The sequence below is a fragment of the Phocoena sinus genome, chromosome 14 (genome assembly GCF_008692025.1).
Source record: "Phocoena sinus isolate mPhoSin1 chromosome 14, mPhoSin1.pri, whole genome shotgun sequence".
NCBI lineage: Eukaryota > Metazoa > Chordata > Mammalia > Artiodactyla > Phocoenidae > Phocoena > Phocoena sinus.
In genome coordinates, this window is record NC_045776.1 from 68190822 (window position 1) to 68206201 (window position 15380).

General features: G+C 39.4%; 1 protein-coding gene across 5 annotated transcripts in view; it reads left to right on the forward strand.

The window, feature by feature from the left end:
- TTC28 (tetratricopeptide repeat domain 28) overlaps positions 1 to 15380 on the forward strand; it is a 609537-nt gene that overhangs the window by 305515 nt on the left and 288642 nt on the right. For all 5 annotated transcript variants that reach the window (XM_032603706.1, XM_032603707.1, XM_032603708.1 and 2 more), the window contains 2 exons: positions 4867 to 5139; positions 6042 to 6172. In XM_032603706.1, coding sequence (XP_032459597.1) covers positions 4867 to 5139; positions 6042 to 6172 — 404 coding nt within the window. The remainder of the gene's footprint in view (positions 1 to 4866; positions 5140 to 6041; positions 6173 to 15380) is intronic.

Below are 15380 nucleotides of genomic sequence, written 5' to 3' on the forward strand. Positions count from 1 at the left end.
ACTTTGGAATAAGGCATTGTGCCTGTTAATGCATTTATTCCTCAAATTCTGTAAATTTTAAAATTCTAAATATGTCTGAAATTTATCCCTTGCTGTACATCTGTTTTGTCATTGCAAATATAGGACTTTTTCTCTAACTGGTTTTCCTGGCTATTATCTCTTCCAAACCAGTCCATGCTTTGCTTCCCTTCCAGAATGAACTTTCTAAAGTGTAAGTTTGATCTGTCATTCTCGTATTCATAATTCTGCATTTTCCCCATTGCCTACAAGATAAAGACCAACTACCTTAGTATAAAAGATCTTACTTCTCTTTTATTCTCATTACCAAGATATTCCCAGCTAAAACTACCTGCAGTTCCTGGAAAACACTAGTTTCTCATAGCTCCGATTTCTGTTCAGATGTCATTACCTCTGGAAAGCATTCCTAGACCTACCTGAGTAGGGTTAGCACCTTTCTCCTCTGTGGTCCCGTAGCACATCCTACCAATGCTGAGAAATCTGGATTGAAAGTTGTGTCATTATTTTATATATTACTAAGAAAAAAAAAATGCTGATAAGTAAATTTCTTTCTTATCACTTAACTTTTTATTTTATATAAACTGAAAGAATTCTTTTAGCCCCATTTAGACATAGAAATAACCAACCATTGTGAGGCACCATTGAGTTCATGGACATTAAATCTCAAATTCAGAAATGTTAAAATGTGAATAAATATGCAGAACTGATGAAATAAATATAGTATATCTTTTAGTTGAGTGTGATTATTTGTTTATTATTAGCTTCTACTACATTCTTACAAGGTTTTCAAGTGTCAGGAAATGTGACTTTGTTTATCTTAAATTCTTAAAGCCTTTACATTTTGAAAGCACATAACTGGTGTTCAATGATTGTTGCAAAGTGCCTTTACATTCTTATGAAGTTGTTTTGACATTGGATATTTTATATATTATGCATGATTTCTATAAAGGAAAACATCTTTACATCTACAGGCTGCCAAAACTCTGTTCCATCTAGCCTGAGAAAATCACACAATTAGTCCTTTTGCTAGCAGCCTAAGTTTACTGTAGAATAGGAATTAGAACCATAGAATAGTATAGTTGGGAAGAATCTTATAGATCACCTAATCCAGCCTATACAGTTTTTTTTCTTTTTTCTTGAATTTTTGAATTTTATTTTATTTATTTTTTATACAGCACAGTCTTATTAGTTATCCATTTTATACATATTAGTGTATACATGTCAATCCCAATCTCCCAATTCATCACACCACCACCACCCCGCCCCTGCCACTCTCCCTCCTCGGTGTCCGTACATTTGTGCTCAACATCTGTGTCTCTATTTCTGCCCTGCAAACCGGTTCATCTGTACCATTTTTCTAGGTTCCACATATATGCGTTAACATATGATATTTGTTTTTCTCTTTTTGACTTCACTCTGCAGCCTGTACAGTTTTTATACATTAAAAAAAAACTTATCTTACCACTTTTATTTATCAAATGAGTGTACAACTGCTAACCAGACCTTCTGATTAGTGAGTATGGACAAATGAGACGTAATTACAGCCCAAAGCAGAGAAGTTTGACATTAAAATTTTTTAAATTTACATCAAGTGAAATGGACTTTTTGTGTATATATCTTTATACATGCATAGATGCAAACAAGATACATTTACATGTATATACACATATGTATTTAATATTGACATATACTTATCTATAACGTGTATAGATTTATGTAACCATCACCACAATCATAATTGTGATACATTTGATAAAGTGAGGAAACTAAGGTTATGTGGCTTTGAAATCCAGGTCTCTTTATCCTTAGCTCAGTATTTTCTGTGTTATTCCACATCAGCTTCCTTCCCCATAAATATTCTCTGGGCCATTCAAGCTGCCCTGTTCATCATTCCTTTTCATTCCATGTACCTATCTTTCATTCCATGCACCTTTCTTTAGGACAAACCTGCCTAAAATACCCTCTACTCACAGAAGAAAGTACAAAGACTTGTCTAAGTCCTACCCTTTCTTTAAGAAATCAGGTTCTGTTTTTATGAAGTTTTCTGATTACCCTTGATAATCATTCCCTTTTCCAAACTCTTATAACATATACTGTATTTGAGCTTGCATTATAATTTATCTTTTTATATATGTATAGTCTCTTTCCTATATACTACAAATGGAAATTTGATCTTTTACCTCTTAATCCTTCCGTTTCAAATTTTTATTTAGTAAAAATTTGTACAAATGAAGATTTCCTTTTCTTTTGAAAATCTTCCAAGTATTTCCCTTGGTCCTCTAACTGTGGCAATGTTCTCTCTTCTTTCTACAATTGTGTAGTTTTAGAGGCTCTATTGGATGGCTCTTTTTTTGAACTTAGCCATGGTTGCAATGGTTAAAATAATCACCAGCTGAAAAGTAGAATCTTTGCTGGCCATCAGTCATTTCATGCCATCTGTGTCTGAACACTCTTCCTGTGTTTTGGGAACTCCCTGTCTTTTACTTCTGCCTCCTTGCCTTCCACTATAAAAGTTGAAAACATCAGATCCTAATTTTCGCATCCTCCTTTGCAGCTGGGACTTCACCTTTGAATTAGGAGCTAAAGGCTAAAAGAAGAAAGGATATACAGAATTTGTTCCAGTGGTGGCAGGTGGCAATAGTGACATCCGTTTTCCAAGGGTGGCATTTAGTAGTGGTGGAGGCAGAATTACAAGCTGCAATGTCCTGTGTTTACTTGCAGTGGTGATGTTGCCTTCACCAGGAACTTTTGTTCACAAAAGTTGACTGTGGGTCTGGAGGCCTGGTTTTCCACCCTTCCCAGTAGCCACTCAGTGCATTTCTTCCCTGCTTAAAATCAGCTGGAATTGACTTCTTGTGTGAGCAAGAATTTTGCCTGGTATGGTATCAGAGAGCCTGGACTTAGAGCCCTGCAATAGGTTCTTGTCTTGTCTTTGTCCCAAGCTATCTGACCTTACGTGAATACTCAATACTTAAATACTCAGATTCTTCATTTCTAAAATAACGGTGTTGTGCTTCCCTGGTGGCGCAGTGGTTAAGAATACACCTGCCAATGCAGGGAACACGGGTTCGAACCCTGGTCCGGGAAGATCCCACATGCTGCGGAGCAACTAAGCCCGTGCGCTACAACTACTGAGCCTGCGCTCTAGAGCCCGTGAGCCACAACTACTGAGCCCACGCACCACAACTACTGAAGCCCGCACGCCTAGAGCCTGTGCTCCGCAACAAGAGAAGCCACTGCAGTGAGAAACCCTCATACCACAACAAAGAGTAGCCCCTACTCGCCACAACTAGAGAAAGCCCACGCACAGCAACGAAGACCTAACACAGCCAAAAAAATAAATAAATAAATAAAAATAAATTTAGGGCTTCCCTGGTGGCGCAGTGGTTGAGAGTCCGCCTGCCGATGCAGGGGACACGGGTTCGTGCCCCGGTCCGGGAAGATCCCATATGCCACGGAGCGGCTAGGCCCGTGAGCCATGGCCGCTGAGCCTATGCTCCGCAATGGGAGAGGCCACAACAGTGAGAGGCCCGTGTACCACAAAAATAAATAAATAAATAAATTTAATAAATAAAATAAGGGTGTTTTCAAGGTCTTTTCAGCTCTAAAATTCTGTTAGTTTTGCTTCTGCTAATTGGCCAGTGGGATGCTAATGTGTGATCATCACTGGCTGCCAAATCCATCAGTGGGTACCACCAAAGTTCTGCTCACAGTTATTTCAGTATGGCATTGTTCTTTTCCTGTTCTAGCAATTCCTGGGCTCTTGTGCCTGTATTTAACCCTATTGGTTAGCAAACGTTTACTGGTATTGTGTACTGCTTGCATCTTGATCAGTGTAAAAATGTTCTTTGTTCTCTGTTTAGTGATCTGATTGAAGGGAATAATGCTTTAGGCACCAGTAGGTTTCGAGGTTTCCGTGGTAATGTTGATTCGGATGAGAGCTCCTTAGTGGCAAGTGGAGATTTGAAGTCATAAATTGTAAAAATTACATTTTAATGCAGTACTGTTGGCTGAGAGATTCACAGTTTAAAGAGACCAACCTTTCAATAGTTTTATTTTTTTTTCCACATAGGCACAGTGGAACAACTAATGTGAAACAGTTTTTCAGGAAAGCTAACAACAAAAGTGTTACAAGTGCTACCTCTCTGTAAGGTTATAGTCATTAGCTTTGCAACAGTCTTTTAAAAAAAAAATAAAAGAAGAGGAGGAAGAAGGAGCTTAGAGGTCATCCACTTTGAAACCTAGCTTCAAATGGAAAGAATCTCCGTGTGGCTTCCTGACCCCTAATCTGTGTCCTTTCCACAACATGAAAATAAAATGAGATAAACATTAATTTTGTCTTTCATCTTACCTTAGTAAACTCAGACGATTTCTTTTTTCTTCTTGATATGCACAGAAACCAAAAATTTCATGTGATTTGCTTTATTGTGATATTTCCTCTGTTGCAGTGGTCTGGAAGTAGACCCACAGCCTCTCTGAGGTCTGCCTGTATATAGTAGGGGTGGGACTTGAGTGATGTGCCTGTGATATTTTGAGAGGGCAGGAGGTCAGAGAAGGGAGAACCATTCAGGGAAAGTGGTGGGTCCTGATCAAAGAAAGACCAGAAGAGAGGACAAGTGTGGCGTATGCACGTGAAAGTGATGTAAGGAAATTACTGGAAAGACATTGGTGTTACCCAGTCGTATGAATGAGTGGACAGTAAGGGTGGTGCTAGATCGAAAGGTTGAAGAGTTTGTACCTGAAACAGGCCATAAAAAGGTATGATAAACATTTGTTTCTAGAGCATATTGGAAAAGATTGTTTTGTGTATAAGCCTATATTCTCTTATTTTCTTTTGTTTTTCTTCAGACTCCCTCGAGCCCACTTATCAACAGCTTCAGAAAATGAAACTGGACAAGAGTCCCTTTGTGGTCGTGTCTGTGGTTGGGCAAGAACTCCTGACAGCTGGCCATCATGGGGCCTCTGTGGTTGTCTTAGAAGCCGCTCTGAAGATTGGCACCTGCAGCCTCAAACTGAGAGGTTCCGTTTTCTCTGCGCTGAGCAGTGCTTACTGGTCTCTCGGAAACACAGAGAAGAGCACTGGATACATGCAGCAGGACTTGGATGTAGCCAAGACCTTAGGTAGAGTTATGCTTTTCTCCTTTATTTCAGTACAGAAAGGAAATGAAGAAAGCTGATTAACCTGATGTGAATGGGAGTAATATGTGCAATGAAAAGTGATTGTACCTCGGGAACATTCTCTGTTTTAGAGTACTTAGGTCTTTAGGGCTTTTCATTTAACAAGGTATCAAACTCCCAAAAGGCCAAAAGATATGGATTAACATATTCATTGCCTCCTCAGAGATATGGGCTCACAGATTTAATATCTCAGATGATAGATTTGTGGGTGAATCTTTGACCTTAATTTTCATTTTTGCCTACAATAGAATGCACCATCATTTTGTTGGACGAAATAGTGCAGTGCAGTGGTTAAGACTGTGGACTATGGAGCCAGACCGCTGAGTTTAGAATCCTGGCTCTGCCACTTAACTAGCTGTGTGACCTTCGGCAAGTTGCCTAATCTCTGTGCTGCTCTTTCCTCATTTTAAAAAAAAAATGTGGTTTATGATAATCATCACAGTGATTATTCAAGGACTTGGAGGATTGCAGTAAGAGAAGAGAGATGGTGAGTCTACCATCAGCATACTTGTAAAGAAGCAACATATTATGGTAGGTGTGGAGTAAAGTGACTGAACCAACAAGCTGATGGTTGTTCAGAAACAAAGCAATGACCTCTCATTTCCAGAACACTTATGTCCCTGACTGCAGTTGTATGTTATAACATCAATAACAGTTGTCCAGAGATTTAACTTCTAGGACCATAACTTCCTACATAGAGTCTTTTAGAAGAAGAAAAGAAGGCAAGTGAAATCTTAGCTAGTAAATCTGTGGCTGTTGAATTAGGATGGCCATTATATATTATAAATAATGCTGTAACTTAGATAAATTTTATCTTTTTTTTTTTTTTTTTAAACCCAATTCAGGTGACCAGACAGGAGAATGCCGAGCTCATGGGAATCTGGGCTCTGCATTCTTCTCCAAAGGAAATTACCGGGAGGCTCTCACTAACCACAGGCATCAGTTGGTGCTTGCCATGAAACTCAAGGATCGAGAGGTAGGAAGTTTACCTGCAGACCAAAACCAGTTTTTTTGAAACGTGGGGTCTTTTTTGGCTGCTCAGAATGTTTCAGGTATCTTAAAATATTACTTTCAGGAGTTGATAATCATTGCTTCTAACTTTCATCAACAACGAGGTGTTGAACATCTATCACATACAGGACTTGGGGATATAGAGGTAAATGAGACATGGTCTCTGACCTCAGGATCTAGCAGCTTGGTCAGATACATTGTTCTTATTCTCTTCAAATGTGCTATGGATATATGTAAAATTAGCAAAAAGCTATATCATTATGATATATTCATTAAATTAAATAAGCACACATTATGCTTTATCTGAGATGGAGTATTATTGCTGTGAATCCTTCACATTGTTTCTTTGGTGGATTTTTAACTCTGGTGGTAGAAGCATGTTAAGTCTCACTGAGAGACCTGAATCGTAATGATAGAGAAATATCATCCTAGCCTTTTATAGATTAATGAAATGAAATATCCTCAGAAACTTGATATCCAGTAGGTGCAACATGATGGTGCCTGCAGAGTGGAAAGAGGGTGGGGTTTGGTAGGAGACAGACCCAGATTTGAATCCCTGCTTCAGTTATCCTGGCTCAGGGATCTTGGGGAAGTTATTATTTAATTTCTCTTTGCCTCTTATTTCTTATTCAGAAAATGACGATTCTGTTTATTCCATACACAGTTGTGATAGGATTATAAATAATACATGTAAAGTACCTAGCATGGTACCTGGAGTTCCATAAATGGTAGTAATAATATAATATTATAAATAAGAATGAAGTTAATAGCAGAGGCAACAATAAATTTATGAATTAATCTATGTGTTGGGAAATATGTTTAGTTACATTTACATCTCAGAATGTCACTGTAGGACGTTATGGAGATTAACTATATTATTTAAATGACCCAGCATCTTCATGTCTCTAGAACACAGTCAGGCACTAGAAAGGAACTGGGAAAGAAAAAAACCTTTACTTCAGTGGCATGCTGGAATCTCCCCTTGGGAAAGCCGGACTCCTAGAAAGTCTCTCTCATCCATAGGTATCAGAAAAAAAGCCTTTGAAAGCTCCAAGGGTGGTGAATTTTTGGCAATTTTATTCTCAAGAGAGTTGCCTAAACACTTTTCTCTTTATCTATTTACTCTTAGTTTACAAACATTTCTTATAAGCCAGATTATCTGATTTCTTGATGTTAAGAGAATGAAAAGAAGCCCAGATTTCTAGAGGCAGATATACTGATGGCATTAAGAAGTGAGAGCCGGGCTTCCCTGGTGGTGCAGTGGTTGAGAGTCCGCCTGCCGATGCAGGGGACACAGGTTCGTGCCCCGGTCCGGGAAGATCCCACATGCCGCGGAGCGGCTAGGCCTGTGAGCCATGGCCGCTGAGCCTGCGCATCCGGAGCCTGTGCTCCGCAACGGGAGAGGCCACAACAGTGAGAGGCCCGCGTACGGCAAAAAAAAAAAAAAAAAAAAAAAAAAGAAGTGAGAGCCAGGTTTAAGAACTAAAACAGCATCAGTATCTAGATAGAGCTATTTAGTGTAGGTACAGATAGCTATAAATATGTCAAGAGCTGAATTTATACCCCATTTTCCTAACATTTGAGGTGTATATATTAGCTCGATTACTGGATAAGCTAGAAAGACTTTTAATTAGGGACATAGGGTTGTGATAGGTATTAAAAAGGAGAACACTCAATTGCTGCCAAGATTCTGGAATTCCAGAGGAAACAGAGACTGATATAGACCTGAGGAAGTTTGTGAAACAGGTAGAAATCAAGCTGGCCCCCAAGTGAGATGTAGAAATTGCCATATGAGGTTCTAAAACCTGGTCAGCAGATAAGTCATGTTTTGCTGAATGATAAGATAGTTTATTCCTTTAGCAAAGAACAGGTATTTTCCACCATCCTATTATATATATTATATATATAGTCACAGATTCTTGGTTTTTTTAAAAATTGAGTTTTGAACTTTATTTATTTATTTTTGCTGCATTGGGTCTTCGTTGCTGCACGCAGGCTTTCTGTAGCTGCGGCAAGTGGGGACTACTCTTCATTGCGGTGCTCAGCCTTCTCATTGTGGTGACTTCTCTTGTTGTGGAGCATGGGCTCTAGGAGCACAGGCTTCAGCATTTGTGGCACGTGGGCTCAGTAGTTGTGGTGCATGGACCCAGTTGCCCTGCGGCATGTGGGATCTTCCGGGTCCAGGGCTCGAACCCGCGTCGCCTGCATTGGCAGGCGGATTCTTAACCACTGCGCCACCAGGGAAGTCCCCATCGTTTTTTTAAAAGGTGATATTTATTAGTTTTATCTAATTACATAAGAAATACATGAAAATAACCAACTGTAAGCTTACCATCCTATTAATATTATTTTGGGTATAATCTTTTGATCATATATGCAGTTATAATTGTTCATATGTATTCACACAAGAATTGAAATCCTATTATATACTGTTTTAACTTGTTTTTTCATTAATATTTTCCACTTTTTTTTAAACATCTTTATTGGAGTATAATTGCTTTACAGTGTTGTGTTAGTTTCTGCTGTATAAGAAAGTGAATCAGCTATATGCATATGTATATCCCCATATCCCCTCCCTCTTGCATCTTCCTCCCACCCTCCTTATCCCACCCTTCTAGGTGGTCGCAAAGCACCAAGCTGATCTCCCTGTGCCATGCAGCTGCTTCCCACTAGCTATCTATTTTACATTTGGTAGTGTATGTATGTCAGTGCTACTCTCTCACTTCGTCGCAGCTTACCCTTCCCCCTCCCCGTGTCCTCAAGTCCATTCTTTACGTCTGTGTCCTTATTCCTGTCCTGCCCCTAGGTTCACCTTTTTTTTTTTTAAATTCCATATATATGTGTTAGCATATGGTATTTGTTTATCTCTTTCTGATTTACTTCACTCTGTATGACAGACTCTAGGTCCATCCACCTCACTAAAAATAACTCAATTTCGTTTCTTTTTATGGCTGAGTAATATTGCATTGTATATATGTGCCACATCTTCTTTATCCATTCATCTGTTGATGGACACTTAGGTTGTTTCCATGTCCTGGCTATTGTGAATAGTGTTGTAGTAAACATTGTGGGACATGACTCTTTTTGAATTATGGTTTTCTCAGGGCATAGGCCCAGTAGTAGGATTGCTGGGTCATGTGGTAGTTCTATTGCTAGGTTTTTAAGGAACCTCCACACTATTCTCCATAGTGACTGTATCAATTTACATTCCCACCAACAGTGCAAGAGGGTTCCCTTTTCTCCACACCTTCTCCAGCATTTATTGTTTGTAGATTTTTTGATGATGGCCATTCTCACTGGTGTGAGATGATATCTCATTGTAGTTTTGATTTGCATTTCTCTAATGATTAATGATGTTGAGCATTCTTTCATGTGTTTGTTGGCAATCTGTATATCTTCTTTGGAGAAATGTCTGTTTCGCTCATCTGCCCATTTTTGGACTGGGTTGTTTTTTTGATATTGAGCTGCATGAGTTGCTTGTATATTTGGAGATTAGTCCTTTGTTAGTTGCTTCATTTGCAAATATTTTCTCCCATCCTGAGGGTTGTCTTTTGGTCTTGTTTATGGTTTCCTTTGCTGTACAGAAGCTTTGAAGTTTCATTAGGTCCCATTTGTTTATTTTTGTTTTTATTTCCATTTCTCTAGGAGGTGGGTCAAAAAGGATCTTGCTGTGATTTATGTCATAGAGTGTTCTGCCTATGTTTTCCTCTAAGAGTTTTATAGTGTATGGCCTTACATTTAGGTCTTTAATCCATTTTGAGTTTATTTTTGTGTATGGTGTTAGGGAGTGTTCTAATTTCATTCTTTTACATGTAGCTGTCCAGTTTTCCCAGCACCATTTATTGAAGAGGCTGTCTTTTCTCCATTGTATATTCTTGCCTCCTTTATCAAAGATAAGGTAACTATGTGTGTGTGGGTTTATCTCTGGGCTTTCTATTCTGTTCTCTTGATCTATATTTCTGTTTTTGTGCCAGTACCATACCATCTTGATTGTTGTAGCTTTGTAGTATAGTCTGAAGTGCGGGAGCCTGATTCCTCCAGCTCCGTTTTTCTTTCTCAAGATTGTTTTGGCTATTCGGGGTCTCTTGTGTATCCATACAAATTGTGCAATTTTTTGTTCTAGTTCTGTGAAAAATGCCAGTGGTAGTTTGATAGGGATTGCATTGAATCTGTAGATTGCTTTGGGTAGTAAAGTCGTTTTCACAATGTTGATTCTTGCAACCCAAGAACATAGTATATCTCTACATCTGTTTGTATCGTCTTTAATTTCTTTCATCAGTGTCTTACACTTTTCTGCATACAGATCTTTTGTCTCCTTAGGTAGGTTTATTCCTAGATATTTTATTCATTTTGTTGCAATGGTAAATGGGAGTGTTTCCTTAATTTCTCTTTCAGATTTTTCATCATTAGTGTATAGGAATGCCAGAGATTTCTCTGCTTTAATTTTATATCTTGCTACTTTACCGAATTCATTAATTAGCTCTAGTAGTTTCCTGGTAGTATCTTTAGCATTCTGTATGTATAGTATCATGTCATCTGTAACAGTGACAGTTTTACTCCTTTTCTGATTTGTATTCCTTTTATTTCTTTTTCTTCTCTGATTTCTGTGGCTAAAACTTCCAAAACTATGTTGAATAAGAGTGGGGAGAGTGGGCAACCTTGTCTTGTTCCTGCTCTTAGAGGAAATGGTTTCAGTTTTTCACCATTGAGAATGATGTTGGCTGTGGGTTTGTCATTTATGGCCTTTATTATGTTAAGGTAAGTTCCCTCTATGCCTACTTTATGGAGAGTTTTTATCATAAATGGGTGTTGAATTTTGTCGAAAGCTTTTTCTGCATCTATTGAGATTATCATATGTTTTTCATCTTTCACTTTGTTAATATGGTGTTTCATATTGATTGGTTTGCATATATCGAAGAATCCTTGCATTCCTGGGATAAATCCCACTTGATCATGGTGTATGATCTTTTTAATGTGCTGTTGGATTCTGTTTGCTAGTATTTTGTTGAGGTTTTTTGTATCTATGTTCATCAGTGATATTGGCCTGTAGTTTTGTTTTTTTGTGGCATCTTTATCTTCTTTTGGTATCAGAATGATGGTGGCCTTGTAGAATGATTTTGGGAGTGTTCCTCCCTCTGCTATAGTTTGGAAGAGTTTGAGAAGGATAGGTGTTAGCTCTTCTCTAAATGTTTGATAGAATTTGCCTGTGAAGCCATCTGGTCCTGGGCTTTTGTTTGTTGGAAGATTTTAAATCACAGTTTCAATTTCAGTGCTCGTAATTGGTCTGTTTATATTTTCTATTTCTTCCTGGTTCAGTGTTGGAAGGTTGTACTTTTCTAAGAATTTGTCCATTTCTTCCAGGTTGTCCATTTTATTGGCATGTATTTGCTTATAGTAATCTCTCATGATCCTTGGTATTGCTGCAGTGTCAGTTGTTACTTCTCCTTTTTCATTTCTAATTATTGATTTGAATCTTCTCCCTTTTTTCTTGACGTGTGGGGCTAATGGTCTATCAATTTTGTTTATCTTCTCAAAGAACCAACTTTTAGTTTTATTGATCTTTGCTATTGTTTCCTTCATTTCTTTTTCATTTATTTCTGATCTGATCTTTATGATTTCTTTCCTTCTGCTAACTTTGGGGTTTTTTTGTTCTTCTTTCTCTAATTGCTTTAGGTGTAAGGTTAGGTAGTTTATTTGAGATTTTTCTTGTTTCTTGAGGTAGGATTGTGTTGCTATAAACTTCCCTCTTAGAACTGCTTTTGCTGCATCCCATAGGTTTTGGGCCGTCGTGTTTTCATTGTTGTTTGTTTCTAGGTATTTTTTGATTTTCTCAGTGATCTCTTGGTTATTTAGTAGTGTATTGTGTAGCCTTCATGTGTTTGTATTTTTTACAGATTTTTTCCTGTAATTGATATCTAGTCTCATAGCATTGTGGTTGGAAAAGATCCCTGATATGATTTCAGTTTTCTAAAATTCACTAAGGCTTTATTTGTGACCCAAGATACGATCTATCCTGGAGAACGTTCCATGAGCACTGGAGAAGAAAGTGTATTCTGTTGTTTTTAGATGGAATGTCCTATAAATATCAATTAAATCCATCTTGTGGGCTTCCCTGGTGGTGCAGTGGTTGGGAGTCCACTTGCCAATACAGGGGACACGGGTTCCTGCCCTGGTCCGGGAGGATCCCACATGCCGCGGAGCGGCTGGGCCTGTGGGCCATGGCTGCTGGGCCTGTGCGTCCGGAGCCTGTGCTCCGCAAGTGGAGAGGCCACGATGGTGAGAGGACCAAGTACTGCAAAAATAAAATCCATCTTGTCTAATGTGTCATTTAAAGCTTGTGTTTCCTTATTTATTTTCATTTTGCATGATCTGTCCATTGGTGAAAGTGGGGTGTTAAAATCCCCTACTATTATTGTGTTACTGTCGATTTCCTCTTTTATGGCTGGTAGCATTTACCTTATGTATTGAGGTGCTCCTTTGTGGGGTGCATAAATATTTACAATTGTTATATCTTCTTCTTGGATTGATCCCTTGATCATTACGTAGTATCCTTCTTTATCTCTTGTAATAGTCTTTATTTTAAAGTCTATTTTGTCTGATATGAGAATTGCTACTCCAGCTTTCTTCTGGTTTCCATTTGCATGGAATATCTTTTTCCATCCCCTCCCTTTCAGTCTGTATGTGTCCCTAGGTCTGAAGTGTGTCCCTTGTAAACAGCATATATATGAGTCTTGTTTTTGTATCCCTTCAGCAGTTTGTGTCTTTTGGTGGGAGCATTTAATCCATTTACATTTAAGGTAATTATCGATATGTATGTTCCTGTTACCATTTTGTTAATTGTTTTGGGTTTGGTTTTGTAGGTCTTTTCCTTCTGTTGTGTTTCCTGAGTAGAGAAGTTCCTTTAGCATTTGTTGTAAAGCTGGTTTGGTGGTGCTGAATTCTCTTAACTTTTGCTTACTGTAAAAGTTTTAATTTCTCCATTGAATCTGAATGAGATCCTTGCTGGGTAGAGTAACCTTGCTTGTAGGTTTTTCCCTTTCATCACTTTAAATATGTCCTGCCACTCCCTTCTGGCTTGCAGAGTTTCTGCTAAAAGATCAGCTGTTAACCTTATGGGGATTCCATTGTATGCTATTTGTTGTTTTTCCCTTGCTGCTTTTAATATTTTTTCTTTGTATTTAGTTTTTGATAGTTTGATTAATATGTGTCTTGGCATGTTTCTCCTTGGATTTATCCTGTATGGGACTCTATGTGCTTTCTGGACTTGATTGACTAGTTCCTTTCCCACATTGGGGAAGTTTTCAACTATAGTTTCTTCAGATATTTTCTCAGTCCCTTTCTTTTTCTCTTCTTCTTCTGGGACCCCTATAATTCGAATGTTGGTGCGTTTAATGTTGTCCCAGAGGTCTCTGAGAGTTTCCTCAATTCTTTTCATTCTTTTTTCTTTATTCTGCTCCCTGGCAGTTATTTCCACCATTTTATCTTCCAGCTCACTTATCTGTTCTTCTGCCTCAGTTATTCCATTATTGATTCCTTCTAGAGTATTTTTAGTTTCAGTAATTGTGTTGTTCATCACAGTTGGTTTGCTCTTTAGTTCCTCTAGATCCTTGTTAAATGTTTCTTATATTTTCTCCATTCTGTTCCTGAGATTTTGGATCATATTTACTGTAATTAGTCTGAATTCCTTTTCAGGTAGGTTGCCTATTTCATCTTTATTTATTTGATCTTGTAGGTTTTTACCTTGCTCCTTCTTCTGTAACATATTTTTTTGTCGTTTCTTTTCTTTTCTTTTTGATGGGTGGTGCTGTATTCCTGTCTTACTGGTTGTTTGGCCTGAGACATCCATCACTGGAATTTGCAGGCAGTTGGATAGAGCTGGGTCTTGGTGCTGAGATGAGGACCTCCAGGAGGCCTCACTCTGACTGATATTCCCTGTGGTCTGAGGTTCTCTGTTAGTCCAGGGTTTTGGCCTTGGAGCTCCCACTACAGGAGCTCAGGCCCAACCTCCAGCCTGGGAACCAAGATCCTGCAAGCTTTGTGGCACGGTAAAAAAAAAAGGAAGAAAGAAAGAAAAAAGGAGCAGTACAATATCAAAGAATAGAAAACAAAATAAAATTAGAAAGATAAAAAATATGTTAGGTAAAATAAAACTATAATTGAAACAACTGCAACAAGGTAAAAGAAAACCACAACAAAAAAAAGAAAAAAGGGTGGGGGTGGGGGAAACAAGCCAAAAGGAGAGATCACTAACAAAGTATAAAGAATAAAATAAAATTAGAAAAATAAAAGATTAGGAGAAATGAAAATATAAAAGAATCAACAACAGTGAATCAACAAGGTAAAACAGAACCCCAATCTAAAAGAGGAAAAAAGAAAAAAAGCCTTGGCTATGGGGGCGGAGGTTAGGTGAGGGGTGGAACTTAGGCAGGGGTGCGGTTTAGGGTGGTACTGGGCCTAGATGATGTTCAAGTGTGGGCAGGGCCTCTGCTTAGGACCTGCGCAGAAGGGGAGAGGCAGCATGTGGAAGGGAGGGCTTCTGGAGTGTGGAGTTAAGGAGTTTGGAAGTTGGTCCCTGAGTGAGGGTGCGTGGGTGGGATTTAGGCCCAGCTCATTGGAGGGCGTCTCCGAGTATGGAGGCGCGGGGACCTGGGTGGGGGTGTAGGTGCGGGGCTTGAGTTCTTTGAGGCAGGAGGGACGCTCCGAGGGCAGAGGATTAGGCCCAGGTGCTTCCCGGTGCCTAAGTGAACGGGGAAAGCACTGGCCCGTTCCCTTATGTTCTTTCTCACCCCTCCCTCACCGTCTCCCCCATCACCACTGAACCCCTAACCGTGGGTGGGTCCTGCTGGGTGTAGGGACTTCTTCCCTACCCCAGCCATCCCTCAGTCATGCCAGTCCTGGTCCAGCCTTTACTTTTGCGCCCCCTTCCCTCCTTCCCACTCCCTCAGGACCCATGCGGGCTGGAGGGGGCCTCAGTGGGCAGAGGATCAGGCCCGGGAACTCAGCAGGTTCCTAGGGGTCTAAGTGGGCAGGGGAAACCTGGTCATGGCTCCCTGTTGATCCTCTGCCCTCCCAGTGGTTCCCAGTTTCCCCCTTCGGGGGTGGGATCCCTTCCCCTCCCCCATCTGCCCCTCAGGGGTGCCAGTCCCTTCCCCTCTCCACTTCTCCTCCCGATT